This window comes from Vipera berus (assembly GCF_964194415.1).
Source record: "Vipera berus genome assembly, chromosome: 8".
Classification (NCBI taxonomy): Eukaryota; Metazoa; Chordata; class Lepidosauria; order Squamata; family Viperidae; genus Vipera; species Vipera berus.
The window spans coordinates 3,557,366-3,576,843 of NC_138211.1; the positions used below are offsets into that span (position 1 = coordinate 3,557,366).

The 19,478-nt window shown below is 41.6% G+C and overlaps 1 protein-coding gene across 1 annotated transcript in view; it reads left to right on the forward strand.

Moving 5' to 3' along the window:
* GRIK4 (glutamate ionotropic receptor kainate type subunit 4) overlaps positions 1-19,478 on the forward strand; it is a gene marked incomplete at its 3' end in the record, with an annotated part of 164,599 nt that overhangs the window by 101,395 nt on the left and 43,726 nt on the right. Inside the window, exons 7-9 of the mRNA XM_081333607.1 lie at positions 4,632-4,793; positions 15,274-15,426; positions 18,040-18,144. Coding sequence (XP_081189733.1) covers positions 4,632-4,793; positions 15,274-15,426; positions 18,040-18,144 — 420 coding nt within the window. The remainder of the gene's footprint in view (positions 1-4,631; positions 4,794-15,273; positions 15,427-18,039; positions 18,145-19,478) is intronic.

Sequence of the window (19,478 nt, forward strand, 5' to 3'; positions counted from 1 at the left end):
CTTGAAAGCAACATCCAACAAATCCATGTTTGTACTCTTAACAACATGGTGAAGTTTGCTAACCTGGCTGTCTGTGGGCATCCTGATCAGATTCCGCTATTACGGATAGTCCTCGACTTATACCCATTCGTTTAGTGACCGTTCAGAGTTACGACTTCATTGAAAAAAGTGACTTTTCACCCAACCGTTGCAGCATCCTGAGGTTTCATGGGATCAAAATTGGGATGCTTGTGTAACCTGGCTCATATTTATTTATTTTTTAATATATTTTATTGGGGTTTTTTTTAACATAGTCACCTTAATATTTGGTATATGGTGTGTTGTCTGGGTTTACATTTAAAAATAATCCATAACAATTAATTTCTATAATTCCATAATTAACCTGGCTCGTATTTAAGATGGTGGCTGTGTCCTGGAGTCATGTGATCATATTTTGTGGCGTTTTGACAAGCAAAGTCAATGGGGAAGCCAGATTCAATTTATAACTGGGTTACTAACTTAACCCCTGCAGTGATTCACTTAGCAACTGAGGCAAGGTTGTTGTAAAATGGGACACAATTCACTTAACAACTGTGCTGCTTAGAAACGGGAATCTGGGGCTCCCTTGTGGTCATAATTCAAGGATCACCTGTAGAGGGGATACCCAATGCGAGATTTAGCTAAAGTTTAGAAAAAGACTTAACGAAGCTGATTTAATCAAATTTGTAATACTTCTGCAAGGCAAAGCTGGACAAAAGATCCAAATGTTTGCATTTCTGGAACTTTTGCGATGAACATTATCCGGGCCAGGAACAATTGAAAAAAAATGTGTGTGTGTCTGTGTGTACGCTAAGGCATAAACTTCCAAAAATCCCCCCGAAAAAACCATCTATATCAAGGCAACTTCCTTTTTGGAAGGGGGAATTGATTTTTGAGTGCAGTTTATTCTGCAGTTATTGACATGGTTAATATGTTACAAGTGGGCCAAACTTTTTTCCCTGTTTTGTGAAGTCATAAAGCACTTAGTGTAATCTAGTACAATTTAGGGAATAAATGGCAATGTTTTCCAGACGGTGTGAGAATGATAAATTGACTTAGCAGCTTAGCATTTATAGTGAGAGAAGGCCTTTGCAGTCTGGAAAGAGAAGAATATGTAATTTTTTTTTTTAAAAAAAGACTATTTTCTATGAGGGTTGATGGGAATGGTGCCGATGAGAAGAGTCCCAATGCATATTTGAAAGTAGATCCTTTGTCACAAACTTGGATGGTGAGGTAGTCCTCAACTTACACAGTTCATTTAGCGACCGTTCAAAGTTACAACATCCCTGAAAACAGTGACTTAAGAACGTTTTTCGCACTTAAGACCATTGCAGCATCTCCATGGTCATGTGATCAAAATTTGGCAACTGACTCATACTTATGACGGTTGCAGTGTCCCGGGTCATGTGATCTCCCTTTGAGTCCTTCTGACAAGCAAAGTCAAGGGGGAAGCCAGATTCACTTAACAACCTGTGTTACTGACTTAACAACTGCAGTGACTCACTTAACGAGAAAGGTCGCAAAATGGGACAAAATTCACTTGGCAAACGTCTTGCTTAGCAACAGAAATTTTGAGCTCAGTTGTGGTTGTGAGTTGAGGACTAGAGTACCTATACTGACAATATTGTCTACTCTCCACTGCCTGGATCAGTAGTTCTCACACTTGACAATTTTAAGATATTTGGCCTTCAACTCCCAGAATTCCACAGTCAGCTGGCTGGGCAATTCTGGGAGTTGAAGTCCACATATTTTAAAGTTGCAAAGGATGAGGGACTCTGGCAAAATCTACCACTCCAATGTGGATGGAGAAAGGAGGATTCCGTGATTTTGTTTGGAATTCTTTTTTTTCTAATTGAGGTTAAGAAGCATTAATGTTTGCTGTACGAGGAAACAGAAAATTTGCGGGGGGAGAGAAAAACCGGGTGGTTTGCCATTCAAGAGTTGCGCTACTATTAATCCACTTTGCTTCTCAAAATCTGCTGCAAACGATAAAAGAAACCAGAGCAAAAAGGAGAGAGAAAATCTTTGAGGAGGCCACCGTTTTTTGAGGGTATTATGACAGCAGCATCTGAATTCTCTCCACCAGCCTCCCATTTTGGATCTGCCCCCTTGTCAGATCATAAAATCCTCATAAACGACCACTTAAGGAATGATTAGAAGGCTATTAATCAGCAGCAGAACTCCCCGCCCAATGAAGCTCTTGCCGTAAGTGATAAAAGGAGTTGCACATGTGGCCAGGAAGATGGCAAAAGAGATTTTGATCTCGGAAGAAATCAAGCAGGGCCAAAGCGTATGATCTTCCATCTTACTTCTGCTCCTCCGAGGAAGAGGAAGCATTTTTATGGTCTCTTGGCTAGATAAGTGAAACTGGTTTAATAAAACTGTGGAAAATGTAAGGAAGATGATTCCAATTTAACTTCTGTAGACCACTTCCCATATTTAAGAGGGTCCTAAGGGGGGGGGGGCGTGCGCAAGGCCACTAACGTGCCTATCGTCCCTGTCATATTTTAGGGTTGTTTTTTTCATTTTGTTTGTTCGAATTTGTAATTTTCGTTTGATAAATAAATAAATAAATAAATAAATAAATAAATAAATAAATAGAATAAATAGAATAAATAAACAAGTGAGACTGCTGCAGCCAGGACATGAGGCTGGTCAATTGAAAAGAGGGTGGTTTAAGCCATGGTGTAAGTAACTCAAGAAAAGCAAATTGTTCCTGTGTTTTTCAAGATATGTTCTTGAGATTTAGGAAGCAGATTACTAAAGTCCATGGCTACCTCCTCTTGATAACAAAGATTGTATCCTTTCAAGGAATAATAGAATAACAGAGTTGGAAGGGGCCTTGGAGGTCTTCTAGTCCAACCTCCTCCTCAAGCAGAAACCTTACACCATTTCATACAAATGGTTGTCCAATCTCTTCTTAAAAACCTCCAGTGTTGAGCATCCACCCACAAGGAAAGTTCTTGAATTCAACATTTCTGTTCTGGGATGTTAGGAGGGCCTACAACTTTTTCATCCTGGTTTTTCCCAACCATTCCATGGAAAGTGAATCTTCATTCCCTCTATGCACTTATGTATTCAGGAGGACTTGGTAGTAGATGAATGCTGGATTATCTCCCCAAAGACGACAAGCCAGCCTCTGGATTCCCTATTTCCTTCCTCTCCAGACCTAGGAAGGAGTTATCAGAGATGGTAAGCAGGCTGAGAAAGAAACTCTTGAGGAACGCTAAACATACAGCCAACAGATGGAAGGAGAATTGCTAGTAGCTAATCTCATAAATAACAGTTGTTCTGAGCTGTGATAAAAATGAAGAAGAAGATATTCAAAGCATTAAAAGAAACTCAGTTTAGTGAACTCACTAAATGACAGAGGCTGGATGCTCCCTGTCACCATTTCAACCCTGACTTACAAATATTCTCCTTTACTGATTCCTATCGCTATTTCCAAACATTCCTTACCTTAACCCCTAATTCTGGCTTTAAAGCTTCTGACTGAAGTCTCCACAACATACAATTTACAAGGCCATTGAATCTGTTTGGTTTTCACAATTTTGTTTTCCTGTATGTACAGATGATTCCTCAGGATGCCAGCTATTCAAATTCATTGTCACTTTTGTTTCTTGGCTGATATTTTTTTTTTTTGGCATGTGAGGTTGTTACTCGGAGTTGTGTTTTTCTGCAACAGGGCTCCTCAGATTCCTGGCTAGGGATGAGAGAGCATTGTTTTCTCTCAGATTTGATTTTTCTTTTTCTTCTTGGTCCTCCAGCGTCTGTCTAGGGAGAAAGACAGATCGTGCTGGTTTGGCACAATTGTTGTCACATTCTTTGCATACGAAATTCCTTCAGGCCCCGGCTCTCATTAGCCATCTGCCCTCATGCCACAAGTTGACAACGTGCGATGCGGAAATAAATAACCTGCCTGAGGAACCGAAGAACCGCATCATTCAAACCACATCACTAATGCGCCCCTAATTTTTGTGCTGCTTAATGAAAACGCGACTCGGTCCCAAAAAAAACCCTGCTCAGGCCCCTGATTTAAGTTTGTCCATCGCAGATAAGCTGTTGTCATAGCATTTGTCTTCCCCATCTGGCTCCAAAGCGAGAACAATAGCAAACCGTAGCAAAACAAACAAAACAGAAAACCTGCATTACATTTCTGATTTAGGAGGGTAAAATTTCTGTCTTGACCCGGATCATAATTTATTTCATGGTTATAACTGCTCATAGACATTGAAGTTTTAATGTCTCCTTTGATCCGTGAAGGTCAGTCCCTGTGCTGGTTATGAAGTTAAGATGAGCCTTCTTTTCTTTTATTTTTTTATGGAGATAGAGCTCGGATTCTCCTCTGAGATTTATAAAGACAGAGGCTAAGGCCTCCTCAGTTTTGATGTTACACATGGCTTCCTCCTGGTCATGTTTGTAACAGATGAGGATTTTGATTTTGATTTTCAGAAGAAATTTATAAATAAATAGCTTTTGAAGCTTCTTGACATTCCCTAGCTTTTTACCAGTCCTCGCAGTTCATTAAATGCCTTCCCTTCCCTTTTTTTCCCTTGTTGAATGACTGTTGAAGAACATACTAATTCTGCTCTTTGTGTTTTGGCTTCCCGTAGGAATTTTCTCTCCAGCAACTAGACAGCCTTATGGATGATCGAGTGAACATCATCGGGTTTTCTATCTTCAGCCAGTCCCACCCTTTCTTCCAGGAATTTGCAGAGAGTCTCAACCAGTCCTGGCTAGAGAATTGTGACCATATTCCTTTTACTGGACCAGCAGTAAGTAAACCTTTCCCCGTCTCACTCCTTGCCAGGCAATGATCTCCTGTGTAGGAGAACGAAAGGAGCAGGGGATTCAATGATGAAAAATGTGAAGGTCTAAAAATGTTATGGACCTTTCAGCTCTCTTTGCCTACATTGCTCAATTTAGGTAAAATGATGGAAGCTAAAATGAGATCTGTGCTTCCTCATTCTTTTCAGATTTCAAGTTGGAGATTTGAAGAGCAGGACTTTTTCTATAATAGCTATTCTCTTGTTCTCTTCTCTTGGTCTTGTTCCAAGCCTAAAGCAATCTAGTGTCCCATAAACGATTGGTGATTGAGTGTTGATAGGCCAATCAAATAACTGCATATGTTCTTCTAATTCTGCTGTTGGGACTTCTTTTGAGATTTTCTGATTTTTCTCTCTGGATTGTCAAAACTCTAACTTACGATATGTCTCCATGTCATACCTACAGTAGGTGTTTCCTACAGGTGTCTGACTGGCCTCTTGAAGAAGAGGACCGTAGCCAAATGGATCTTTAGAAACGGAAACATCAGAATTCTTCTGTTCCATTATCTTATAAAAAGATGTGATTGGTGGAAAGCCAATACATAAACTTTCTTCCTTTTCAGACTTGTTTTCATGGAAACATCAAAATTGTCTAGTACGGAACCAGAGTCTTGTTTAATTGGCTATCTAAATTTACCAGCATTAGCTCTCCAAGTTTGAAACAGGAGGTTCTAGACTGAACCCAAGGTCTTCTGCATGCAATGTTCTACTTCTCAGTTCATGCTACCTTCATCAGCTTTCAACTTGGATGTTCTTCAGATGTGTGAACTTCAACCCCAAGATTCCATAATTATCTTAGCCATTAAGAGTCCCACTTACCAGAAGTATGTCTATGCTCAAAAGTGATGACCATGTTACAGTTGCATGGCCTTCTCACCGCGGCAGCGTGTTATGATATGGTCCTCCAGCTACTGTGTTTTTTCATCTGCAACATGGTGTCGTCCCTCTTAGCCATATGCCCTCTCTGCAGAACGTATCTCTTCCTACCTCCTAAATGATTTGTGTCTTTCCTAGAAAGCAGAAGGAAAGGGAAATTTGGGGATTCTGCTCCCGCATGGCTTCCATATCAGGGGGCTCTTAAGAGGGTATATAACCTGATTTCCACTACGGTGTTCTCTGCCCTAAAATATCAGTAGCAGCTGGCACCAGATATATTCTGCTGTTTGCTGACACATTTTCCAACCTGCTGTAGTTTCAACCGAGTTCAGATCCTCCTCTGTCTCTCTTCATCGCTGTCCTCCCACTGTCCTCCCTCAATCCAGAGAAACACGGCAGCTAATGCGTTGCCCAGTTTCCCCGCATACCTAGCACAATCTCTCCATTGCTTAAATACCTCCGATGGTTTAGTAGAAATTCGTGGTAAATAAAGTTTGTTCATAAAGCCAGAGATTTGTGACAAGCTGCAGTGGAAAAAGGATTTCATTCTCTCTTGCTCCGGCTTTTCCCAAGATTTTACTGGTGGCAATTTCGCAGGCTTTGTTCTGCTTTTTTTTTCTTTTTCTGTTTTTCCACAACTGTTATCCCATTTTAATGGGGCTCAAACTTTACCTTTGCAAAATGTTGGTTTTACTACGTGGTCCTTTTTCTTATGTTTGCTAACATTCCCTGGATTTTTCCAGGCATTACACAGAAATATGTGCAATGTGAGGGTTTTTTGTTTTTAACAAACAAACTTCCAAAAAACCAAAGTTGTGAATTTGCAGACCTGATAGCATTAAGGAGGTGGGAAAGCTACACATTCCTTTCTCCAAAAATCAGTTTCCTCTCAAATTTATCCCTTTGTGGTTCCATTCCTGGGGGGGGGGGTCCATATTTAGTATTAGGCACAAATTTAGGGAAAATTAGCTCCGGGGTGGGGAAATGAACAGCTTAGAAATAAAAAAATTGAGCCTCCTGTCTTAACTTCAACGCCAACTTCCAAATTGCGGTGCAGCATGATTGTTACATCTTTTGTGGTATAATGTACATTTCACTGCATGGAAACCGTTGATCTGTTTCAAAAACAGTTTAAATTATCTCAGTGGGTCCCCAAGGGATTGTTAAAATTCAAATTTTGAGCAAGGCACCTGGGAGCGGAGAGCTTTGTCCCATTTCCTCCCCTTTTCTCTGATTGATCACTGTCCCCCACCTTTGTTAGCAGCAAAAATGTAATGTTCTTTTCCCTTGCATAATATTTTTGGGCAGTAGCAGATACCAGCAGGTAAGACTGAGTTCCAGAACCTCTCCACATCCCAGAAGTGTAGCTGCTGGCCATAGATAGTTCACTGTAAGGTCAGAATAACAGAGTTGGAAGGGACCTTGGAGGTCTTCTAGTCCAACCCCCTGCTCAAGCAGGAAGCCCTGTACCATTTCAGACAAACAGTTGTCCATTTTTTAAAAAACCTTCAGTGTTGGAGCACCCACAACTTCTGGAGGCAAGTCATTCCACTGGTTAATTGTTCTCACTGTCAGGAAGTTTCTCCTTAGTTTTAGGTCATCCATTGCTTCTTTTTCTGCTTTCAGAATGCTGGTCAGATCTGATGATTGGGTTCCCAGGGAGCTTTGTGACAGCTACGGAAATCTGGCTGAGAGATTATGGAACTTTTTCTGCAGAAAATGTTAGGGTGTTTTTTGTTCCAAGCAGAAAATGTTAGGGTGTTCTTTAAATCACACAGCAAGGAATGGAAACTCAAGGAAAGTGCTGAAAATTACAGATGGCTAGATTAGGTAATTAAAATGTGGGCTAAAAACAGATGTTGGTAATTAATTGTTTCTTCTAGTGTCAGAAATCCTGATTGCACCATTGGAACGGTACAACTTGTAATTCTCCAAATTAAATTGGGGGCCAAGTGTGTCATTCTTTTATACACCAAGAGACAATAAAGTAGGAGTTTTTAAAAAAACAAGATTGAGAGCTCTTCAAGGGTGGTTTCCTAGGAGAGAGAGAGAGAGAGAAAAAAGGGCTAAAAGACTTGGTCATCTGAAGAACTGAGTGGATGAACATTTTATGTTTAAAATGTCTTTGCTTTCAAATTAGTGTTTCAGCAGCACAATTGTGCTTTGTCAAAAGAGAAGGGTTTTTCTGTGTGGATCTTTCCTTTTTGCAAAGTGTAGGATGAACACTGAATGTGTAATTGTTGAGAAGGCTTCACTTTATTATGTAAGTGCGACTATGATGGGATCAGTGCAATGAGATCTTTCATTCATACCTCCAATCTTCACTGTACAGGAAGTCCCTGACTTAACATATCATTAAAGGTAAAGGTAAAGGTTCCCCCGCACATGCGTGCTAGTTGTTTCTGACTCTAGGGGTTTCAAAGCCGAAGAGCCAGCACTTGTCCGAGGACGTCTCCGTGGTCATGTGGCCGGCATGACTAGATGCCAAAGGTGCACGGAACGCTGTTACCTTCCCACCGTGGTGGTCCCTATTTTTCTACTTGCATTTTTACATGCTTTCAAACTGCTAGGTTGGCAGAAGCTGGGATGAGTAACAGGCGCTCACTCTGTTACGCGGCACTCGGGATTCGACCCACCAAACTGCCGACCATCTGATCGACAAGCTCAGCGTCCTAACCCACTGAGCCACTGCGTCCCTTTAACAAATCATTAGTGACCATTTTAAGTTACAACAGCACTGAAAAAAGGTGGCTTATGACCATTTTTCACCCTTCCAACCATTGCAGCATCCCCATGTGATCATGTGATCAAAATTCAGATGAACAACCGCAGTGATTCACTTAAGAACTGGGGCAGGGAAGGTTGCAAAAGGAGGCGAAAGTCCCTTGACAATTGTCTAGCTTAGGCAACATAAATGTTAAGCTCTGTTCTGGTCATAAGTCAAGGACTACCTACGTCGTAGTCTGTGAATGTGAACATGGAATGGGTAAGCAGCTTTCTGACCTCCCGATATGGAATCCATATTACATCTTGCATATGGATTCCATGCATAAGGTTTAGAGAACCGACGAACACAGACAAGACCATCAAGAGAGACAAAGAATGGAAATGGAGACGGGCTGGTCACGTAGCAAGGAGAAACTGAGGGCAGTCATAGAATGGATACCACTTGATCAAAAGCATCCACGAAAGAGAAGTAAAACAAGGTGGATCAACAACATCAGCAGGTATGGCTGGCCCCATTGGCAAAAGGAAGCTCAGGGCCGTCTAGGTTGGAAACATACGGAAGAGGCCTTCATCCTGCAGAGGATAAACCATGGCTAAAATGATGGTTGATTACATGTTTACTCATCAAGGAAGGGACTGTAAAATCCTTAGGTTACTAAGAACCTCATGTCTGAGTTGACAGAAGAAATTGATTGATTATGTGCCGCCAAGTTAGTGTCGTTTCTTAGCAACCACTTGGATAGATATTTAGGGCTTCCCGTGGTGCACCTGGCACCACTGCAACAAAGTTCATCCCCCTTTCTCCTGATTGTCGTCTTCTTCTCTTCCACCTTTCCCAACATTAGAGGCTTCTCCAGGGAACTGGGTCTTTGCATCATGTGTCCATAGTAGGATAATTTGAACCTGGTCCTTTGTCCTTCGAGTGAGAGTTGCTTCAGCGATTGGTTTATTTGTTTCCTTGACTGTCTGTGGCATTCTCGGGAGCCTTCTCCAAAACCAAAGTTCAAAAGTGTCAGTACTCTTCTTAATCTCCTTCTTCAGTGAAATTGCTTGACCTACAATAGGTTTCTTGACTTCTTAACACTGTTACCAGTTCAGCCAAATTCGTTCTTTAGCTAGAAGACCTCCGCAGTCGATTTCTGTAGCTACGGATTACATTCCTTGTTGGTTCTATTTCTACCATTTTCTCCTAACAGTTCCTGAGAACTCCAAAAAGGTGCTGGCTGAATCTAAGGTTGGGTGGGGGCAAGTAAGGGAGGACAATATTTCACACCCACTGGATGGCTGGAAGAGCCTGGGTGTGTGTGGGGGGAATCTAGACAACAGCCTCCTTTATGGAGAAATACAACTTAATTGGCTGCACTGTCTGCCATAGTAGCTGAATTCCAAACTGCTTTATTGCTTTAAATAAGAGCAACAGATAAATAGTGGCAGAGGGGGCTAGCAATTAAACCATCTGGACCAAGGAGGAAATGGTTATTTTTCAAGCAAGATTCAGATGACAACCTGACAGGACAGCAAGAAGTCAAGGAGGTTCTTTCAGATCATGGCACTCACCAATAAGTTAGGCAAGGCCTGCCAGACCAGGTACGGCCTTAGTTGACACCATCCGATCAACAGAAGTTGACCAATCTGTTAAATCTGCGTTTCGGCACTGGGGACAGAAGAGTGTGCAGGGCAAATTGTGAACTACAGGTAATATTCGACTTACAACAGTTGGCTTAGTGACTGTTCGAAGTTACAACGGCCCTGAAAAACGGGACTTATGACTGTTTTTCACACTTACGACCATTGCAGCATCCCCAGGGTCACATGATCAAAATTCACTTGGCAACTGACTCATATTTATACTGGTTGCAGCATCCCGGGGTCATGTGATCCCCTTCTGTGACCTTCTGACAAGCAAAGTCAATGGGGGCGGGGGGAAGACAGATTCACTAAACCACCGTGGAACCGACTTAACAGCTGCCATGATTCACTTAACAAAATGTGGCAAGAAAAGTCATAAACGGAGCAAAACTCACTTAACGAATTTCTCACTTAGCAACATAAGTTTTGGGCTCAATTCTGGGCGTACATTGAGGACTCCCTGTACACATGTCCTTCCTTGGCGCAGAACATAGAGCAGGTGAGCGCCCAAAGTCCCCCACCTTGCCACATGGTCTGACCATGGTATGGTACGGTATGGTGAAGTCAGCTGCAACTAAGTAAGAATTAGATGGTGATTTGACATCATGAAAAGTGGATGACAACAGAGTGAGATGGAAACTTTTGGCATTGTAAGTGGTGGCCACCCTGTTCCAGAATGTAGGATATGAGCTTGATTTGGAAATTTGGAGGTGACATTTATGACTGAATCAAGTTCTGGGAGATAACCTGGGCAGAAGCATACGAGAATGAATCGATGGAAATGGTTGACTTATGAAACAAACAGAATTGACAGTGTTCAAGCCACGGTTGTTTTGGGTTGAATTTGCTACTGAATATTGAATAGAGTTGGGACTTGCCACAAAATGTTGCAGTGGGAAATGGCTGTCTAGGGGTGCCAGCCAGCCAGCCATTTCCATTTTAAGGCAGTTCCATTGAATCCATTCCTTTGCAAATTCATTGTTTTCTAACCTTTTGAGACTCAGCTGTTATTAGTTTGAAACCACACTGCATTCCCAGACTACTTTTTCTGGAAACTCAATAATTCTCCTCTACCAACCTTGAACTCTCAGTGTGCCTTCGCGAGCAACCACACAAATGGAACCAAGTGTGTTATTAGCATTTGTGCTTTAGATACTGGGGTGAGTTTCTGTTCCATGCACTGAAATCCTTCGCCCTCTTCCTCCAATTAATTTGGTGTGGCTAGAAGGAGGTGATGGATAGAAAATTGTTTGGATTAGTTAATGGGGCCTCCATTGCTACAGAACATTTTCTCTAAATCCTAAGGTCCTATAATTCTGCTTTTCTGGAAACTGCCCTTGATCATCTTGTCTAAATATTTTTTTTTTTAAAAAGCGAGACAGTGGACAGAAGATTTTTCTTCCAAAAATCCAAGAACTGATGCAAATGTTTGTATGCTGGAAAGTTGAAAACCCCAATTAATATTGTCATATTCTTCATTAAGATCTACAAGCATCATTTGTGGTCGCTAATAAGAGATTGTTACTCTGCAGAAAAGAGGAGAAGAAGGGAAACATCGACTAAAAGAACTATGATCATAAGTCAGGCAATGGACAGTATGACAGGGAATGGAGGCCCACCAAGATAAACTGAGTTTTAATCTGCCGCTGGTTGGTTTGACCTTGGGATTATTATTATTTTTTATATAGCATTCAGACAGATCTCTGGAAATCTGATCAACCTGGAAAAACGCAGAGGAATTTGTACAGAGTATATTTCTTATTATTATGTTGGAGAACACATCGGTGCAAAGGACAAAGAAATCGTCATTTGGGCAGCGAGAGCAAAGTCCTGCCAATGATCTTGAAGAAGAATCAGAGTGGTTTACTCTAGATAAGCTCAAGGGAAACTCTGAAGCTTTTTGAACATTACAGTCATGCAGTTGTGTTTTTTTTCCCAGGAGAGTCCTGACACAATCAGTAGATATTCTCTGGGGTAATGGTGTTCACATGGCAGAGGGGAGATAATGTGAGGGATTTTGAAGAGAAGACAGATCCCATAACCCCCAGGAGAATTGTTGGAGAAAGATCTGAGATGGAGAGTGGTTCATTTATTTAAGAAAAGGAACTTTAATCATAATAAGAGACTGACAACAACAATGAGCAGGAAGTGACATTAATTAAAGGTGAACTCTTAGTCATAGCATAGGGAGGAAAGGAAAAATGGCCGGTTAATATCTTGATTAGGATAATAATAATTAAAAAAATGCCCAAGGTGTTGAAGTTGGTGACATTAAAAACATAGTCTACGAGACAGGAAGAATAAATAGAATTAATGAGGAGTCATTGAATCTACGTTGAGTTATCCGCATGGAAATTGTGAACTATTCTGTAGAAATAATCCTACCAGGGGAGGCTTTTCATGTAGGAAGTTCCTGGAGGGTTTAATGCAACGATTCTCAAACTTGGCAACTTTAAGATGGGTGGACTTCAATTCCCAGAATTCCCCCTTTATGATCCAGAAAAATAAGCCCTCATGCCCTAGTCATAAGGAGCCCTGGTGGCGCAAAAGTTAGAATGTAGTATTGCAGGTGTGATCCTGATGGGGCTCAAGGTGGACTCAGCTTTCCATCCTTCCGAGGTTGATAAAATGAGGACCCAGATTGTTGGTGTGGGGGTGGAATGCTGACTCTTTGAGAGGCGTGTAAAGCACTGTGAAGCGGTATGTAAGTCTAAATGCTATTCTGCCATTGCTAGTCACCTCCAGATTGGACTCTGGTAATGCACTGTACATAAAGTTGCCCATGAGGAGCATCTGGAAGCTTCAATTCATGCCGAGTGCAGTGGGGCAGGCAATTACGTGTCCTCCCAGAAGAGCAGATGTCACACCTGTGCTCCACAAGTGGCATTCATTGCCACTTTGATTCTGGGTCCAATTCAAGGTGTTGGTTTCAACTTTGAAAGGCTTTCACAGCATGAGCTGAATTTATCTAAGTAACTGCCCCTCCTGAATTACATCAGCTCATTATAACTAGCAGAGAGGATATCTATGGACACGGACTTATACAGGTAGTCTCGACTTATTACAATTTGCTTAGTGACTGTTCAAAGTTACAACAGCACTGAGAAAATGATTTATGACCATTTTTCACACTTACGGCCACTGCACCAGCCCCACGATCACGTGACCAGTATTCAGACGCTTGACATCTGGAGGACTAAAAGGCTACAAAGGAGAGTGGGAAGAAGAATCAAATATAGCAATCTAAATTTCTTGGAAGAGAAGTAGAAGACAACCCATCTTGAATGTGTGGGTGTTTATTGGGATAAAGCTGGCTTTATCAAAAGCAGGCATCAGCCGAGCAATGCCAAAGGACGACTGATTTGCAGTTAAGTTGGCAATTAATCCCACTTATATTGTCCTACGAAGCTTTGTTTCAGCTCAGCTCATTCTGATGTCTTTATTTCTTTTGTTATCATGGGAAGCTTTCATATAGAGGGTGTTTTTAGCACATGGAGTGGATTAAATATTCAACTTTATCAATAGGCAGCCTCCGCATGGATGCTCAGGTAGCTAAACTGTTTACCCAGAATGTAGGGAATAGCCTTGAAATCTGAATTTCCAATGACTGCAGAGAAAGCATGGGGATGTTCTCAGTCTGAGCATAAAGTCAGAAACAGAGAAGAATTGAAGGGTTGCCAGTATTCACTTCTTACGGAGATAAAGGTTACGGATGTGGGAAAGTGGGTATGGCCAAAACTGAAACACACATGTGAGTAGACTTGCAAAGTGAAGAGGCATTTCTATCCATCCACTGGAATGTTTTAACTTGGATCGATAAATATAAGTGTTAAAGATTATTTGGACAGAGGTTAATGCCATTTGGGTGATTGGAATCATGAGATAAAGACAGAATTAAATGAAGCTTTGGGGAAATCGTAATTTAGAAGTCATTTGGCGAAGCTCTCTTTCCTCAATTTTTCATAATGTTGTTACACTGAAGGAATTAGCAGCTGAGACATATAAATATTGATTCATTCATCCTGTCCCAGAATAGATACATTCTTTTGATCTGAGACTCTTAAATCCTATATTTAAAAGTAAATATTTGTGGCTAGGAGAGAAACGTATGACAGGATGAAAAAAAATATTGATCAAAAGGGACAAACTAATAGCAACTCTTGCACTGTATCAAAATAATGCCGGGATTTGAGGTTAAAGTAATTTAATTGGGAAACAGCAAAGAGTCTAGTATTAATTAAGCCACATTCTCCGGAAGTGTGACTCAGAGCAAATTAATGCACTGATGGAATATAACTGCACAAGGTTAAATAATATCCTTAGAACAGTTTTGATCTAGGACATATCATCAGAATTGATTTATCGTGTCGGCTGCAGTTGTTCTTGTGTTCCGCTTGCTTGAATAACATTGCAGAACATGTTTTCTTAATAAAATCTGATACATCAAGATCATTTGCAAGACGCTCTAAAATAGTGTTGCAAAATATTTTAATTGTTTCTGGGTAAACATGATCGTTATTGTACCTTATCAACCTTCTCCCTGGCTTTTCTTGAGATACAAAGCAGAGCAGCTTGCAACATAGATTAAAATCAATTAAGAACAATAACATCAAATTACAGATAATAGAAACAGGAGAACTCCATTTGACAGCCCTCCAGTAAAAACAACTCTGTAACAAATTATAATAGAAAAAAAATTTCTCGGAGCAATACCAGACTGGTAAAAATAACAAACGGGATTCATTCCATGCAAAATCTTCCTTAAAAGGTTAATTCTTGACTTGACTTTGATATTTACAGTAAATCACAGGTAAGGTTTCCTAAGGAGAAGGTTTCACAAAGATGGTGCCACAACTAAAAAACCCCTGTTTCTTTTTTCTTTTTTTTAAATTCACATAATGCTGCGTTTTAGTCAGAACAGTCTGGCTTATACCTCTGACTATCCTTGTGCAAATACAAAACAAATTTAATGCTGGTTAGCATTTTAGAAATCAGCCATGATTAGCGAGGTAGTGCCACCTGCCACAATTCATTCAGGATCTTCTCCATCAAACGTATGAACTTTATTCCCCATTCACTTGAACCAAGAATTTCCTTCTTTAATTGTCTTTTATTCTGTCCCAGATTATTGTTTTTGAAACGGCCTGGCGTTTAGGTCCCAATAACACTTTTTTTCCTTGTTCCCTGTTTTTTTCAGCTGTCTTCTGCCTTGTTGTTCGATGCGGTCTATGCTGTGGTCAACGCGGTACAAGAGCTGAACCGGAGCCAGGAAATTGGCGTGAAACCCTTGTCTTGTGGATCTGCCCAAATCTGGCAACATGGCACAAGTTTGATGAACTACCTCAGAATGGTGAGAATGGATTGAGCGTGGAGGATTTGAGAATGTGGGTTCACCCTTGTTGTTGGAATGAGATAGACCAAAGTCCGGCTTAGAGGTTAACCATAAAACAAGGTTGTAGGACTGTAGGAAGTTTCATCAGAACAGGCCCTAAGAGTCTGTACAAATATCTCCATTGAAGGAAACCATGTCATCCCATGACAGTTTGTTCTATATCGTTCTAGAACAGGGGTCTTCAAACTTGTGGACTTCAACTCCCAGAATTCCTCAGCCAGGCACACTGGCTGAGGAATTCTGGGAGTTGAAGTCCACAAGTCATAAAAGGTCCAAGTTTGAAGACCCCTACTCTAGAACAACATTTCTCAACCTTAACAACTTTAAGATATGTGGATCTCAGCTCCCAGAAACTCCTCGCCAGCATATTGAAATACACACATCTTAAACTTGTCAAGAAACAATGTTCTAGAAGATGTGTCCTAATATTTGGCCCAAGACAGTCATATCCATGAAACCCCCTCTCCGTCTTCTGATCACCTTCTCCTTGCTCACTCACTTGAAGTAAGTCTCTCTTTGTCCATTGCTGGCATTACTGGTGCTTCTTTTGCATCTTGGCTTCCTTGACAAAAACATGGGCAGTGTCTCTGTGTGATTAAAATAGGCAGAACTGGAGGGGCAGAACATGTGCCAAGGAACCATAACATAGTTAATGATTTCAGTGGAAGAATCAGAATAAAGAATCAAGAAGACAAGATCCATCAGTTGGCCATAGGCCCTAGAGTAGAGCTATCCAACTTTGGCCACTCTAGGACCTGTGGACTTCAACTCTCAGAATTCCTTAGCTAGCATGGTTGGCTGGGGAATTCTGGGAGTTGAAGTCCACCAATCTTAAAAGTTGCCAAGGTTGGACACCCCTGTTCTAGTGTTTATTGCAGATGTTGGCCAACTTCAGCCCAGAAGGTAAGACTTTAAATCACTGGCAAGTTTGCCTTTTTTAAAATGATAGGTTGTCAGGATCCGCTCAGCTATTTGGCAGTCCTTCTCCAAATCTCAACTAGGCAAACAAAATAAAATGTTTTCAAGTTCCTAGAGGGCTTGAATCTATGGTTGCTCAGTTGGGGGATAATGTCCTTTTATTAAGAAGATTTGTCAGTATCTTGCAAGTTCTGTGCTGGCTTTGTTGGGTTTTGGTTGGGTTTCGCCCTGCTGTGTATGGATATGACTCATATCCATCTGCACAAAGGAAACCCTTTATTATTTTGGTTTTTGATGATGGATAAGTCACTTGACATGTCCATCACAAGCTCAGTTGGGACTTTGCATTCTGCCGAAAAAAATGAATCCCTAACAGGAATTACTGCAGTTCTATTTTCTCCTATGTGGGATCTGTATTACTGGAAAATCAGTAATCTAATTCTTTGTCAACAATTAGCAGAGTGTGGTTATCTGTATTTACCAGACCTTTACTCCATCATGCTTCATGTTCACATAACCCAATGTGATGCCTGATGCTACCCAGCCATGTAATGGCTTCCCGTCAACTCCCAGGCAATGTGTTTGAATTAAGCACTCACTTTTGACAGTGCAAATTCACAGCTATGGTGATGGCAACACAGATCTCTGCAGAAGGTAGAGAAAGAGGCAGACTAGCTGTTGAGGTAGAAAGAAAGTTGGCTTGGTCCCCACCTTTTCACAATCCACCTGGACTTCCTCCCCTCTCACCTGATCACATTGGTAGCCTGTCCAAAATCTTCCCATCTTCCTGCCTGATCTGAAATCTCTCATGACTGTGAGGAGCAAGAAACATTTCCAGTAGTTTTCATAGAATCGTAGAAACATGGAATTGTAGAATCATGAAAACATAGAATTGTAGAAGCACAAAATTGTAGTCTCATAGAATCATCTTTGGAGATTCTCATTCATCCAGGTATGGTTGTCCCAAAGATGCTTTTTTCAGGAAGCAACTGGACTGGTGTTTCTTTTGAAGACATTTCACTTCTCATCCAAGAAACTTCTTCAGCTCTGACTACTGTAGATGGTGAGGAGTGGAAGGATTTATACTCCTTGCAGGCAGAGGGTCATTTGCATTCCTTTAGAGAGTCCTCAAAACCATTTTGGAGCTTTACCTGTGTCCTCAGGGTCACCTGAAAAGTGCAAATGTGTGTGGAGCCTTCTTGGCTGCAGGATGCTTTCTGTCCTGTGCCCAGTGGTGGGATTCAGCCAGTTTGCACCAGTTCAGCAGAACCAGTAGCTAATTGCCTGTGTCCCTTCACTGTTGGGTTTCAATGACTTTCTAAAGGAATGCAAATGCCTGCAAGCAATATAAATCCTTCCACTCCCCACCATCTAGTCAGAGCTGAAGGAGCTTCTTGGATGAGAAGCGAGAAACATCTTCAAAAGAAACACAAGAAAATCCAGTAGCCACCTGAAAATAGCACCTTTGGGACAATCATAGAATCATCGTAGACGCGTAGGGCTGGAAGGACTTTGGAGGTCTTCGAGTCCAAGGTCCAAGATGTTACCTGCAAGACTATGTTTCCCCTTCTGGCTTGACATAAGAAGCGTAGGGCTTTGTCCTTCAGACTCAGAGTCTCCGTGTGGCGCTGCAACTCACCCTCTCTTGGACAGGTAGAATTGGAAGGTCTCACTGGCCACATAGAATTCAACAGCAAAGGTCAACGATCAAACTATGCTCTGAAAATCCTGCAGTATACCAGGAATGGCTTCAGACAGGTAAATAAAGGTATTTTCTTTAACTGCCATTTGTACTCTGGTTCAGCACCATCCGTTTCTTTATGTTGTGACTTTTGTTCTTGGAGTGGAGTGGAGTGGAGTGGAGTGGAGTGGAGTGGAATGGAATGGAATGGAATGGAATGGAATAGAATAGAATAGAATAGAATAGAATAGAATAGAATAGAATAGAATAGAATAGAATAGAATAGAATAGAATAGAATAGAATAGAATAGAATAGAATAGAATAGAATAGAATAGAATATAGAATAGAGCTGGAAGGGACCTTGGAGGCCTTCTAGTCCAGCCCCCTGCTCAAGCAGGAGAGCCTATATCGTCTCAGACAGGTGTTCTTGTTGACATGTTTCTGCTAAAAATGTCCTTTGTCTTGTTGGCTGTTGGTTTATGCTGATTATAAGTTTGGAACCTCCTTCCTACATCTAATTTATTGGGGGGGACCCCATTTGATCCTTTTGTTGCTAAAATGAGATATTCAAAGTAACTTTTTCGGGGGCTGAATTTTATCCTGGGGGAAAGAGGGCCAGACGCAGAAATTGTCTTTGCAAATAACGTGTAAACTCACCCAGCATCCCCGATAGGGGATGGGAGGCCCAAAGGGCGCAGAATAAGTAATCAGCTTTAGCCCAGCACCTTGAAGGGCAGCTTCAGATGTGACAGGGAGCTAGACATGGGAGAAGAAGCAGAATCAGGCCTCTTCTGTATAGGCCACTTTAGAGCAATTTCCGTTTGAAGTGATTGTGGCATCTCTGCCGCCTTAGAATGACTTTCTTTCAAAAGTCTCTCGGGCGACTTCAGTGAGCCATTCCAGCTTAAATCAAATAAAGATTGAGTTCTGCTGCTTGGGGAGATGCTCGCTCAGCTGACCCACGGCCAGACTGAGCCGAATTTTAACAGTTTCTTTCAACTCTGCTGAACAGGGAGGAAGAGCTCAGCTGTGGTCTGATATGGCTTCCGTCCTTCAGGCAAAGCTGAACAATGCAAAGGGTCAGAATACAGAACCACAGAGTTGGGAGGGACCTTGGAGGTCATCTAGTCCAACCCTTGCTGAAACAGGAGAACCTATTCCAGAGGTCCTCAACCTTTTGGGCACCAGGGACCACCGGTTCTGTGGAGAAAGGTTTTTCCGCAGACCGGTGTGGTTTTGTGTGCTGCCTGCATCCCATGGATGGGGCTTTGCTTGTGTGTGTGGACTGGTTGGTGGCATGCCATGGCCCAGTACTGGTCCACGGACCAGGGGTTGGGGACCCTTGCCTTATTCCGTTCAGGACAAGTGGCTGTCCAGTCTCTTCTTAAAAACCTCCAGTGATGGAATACC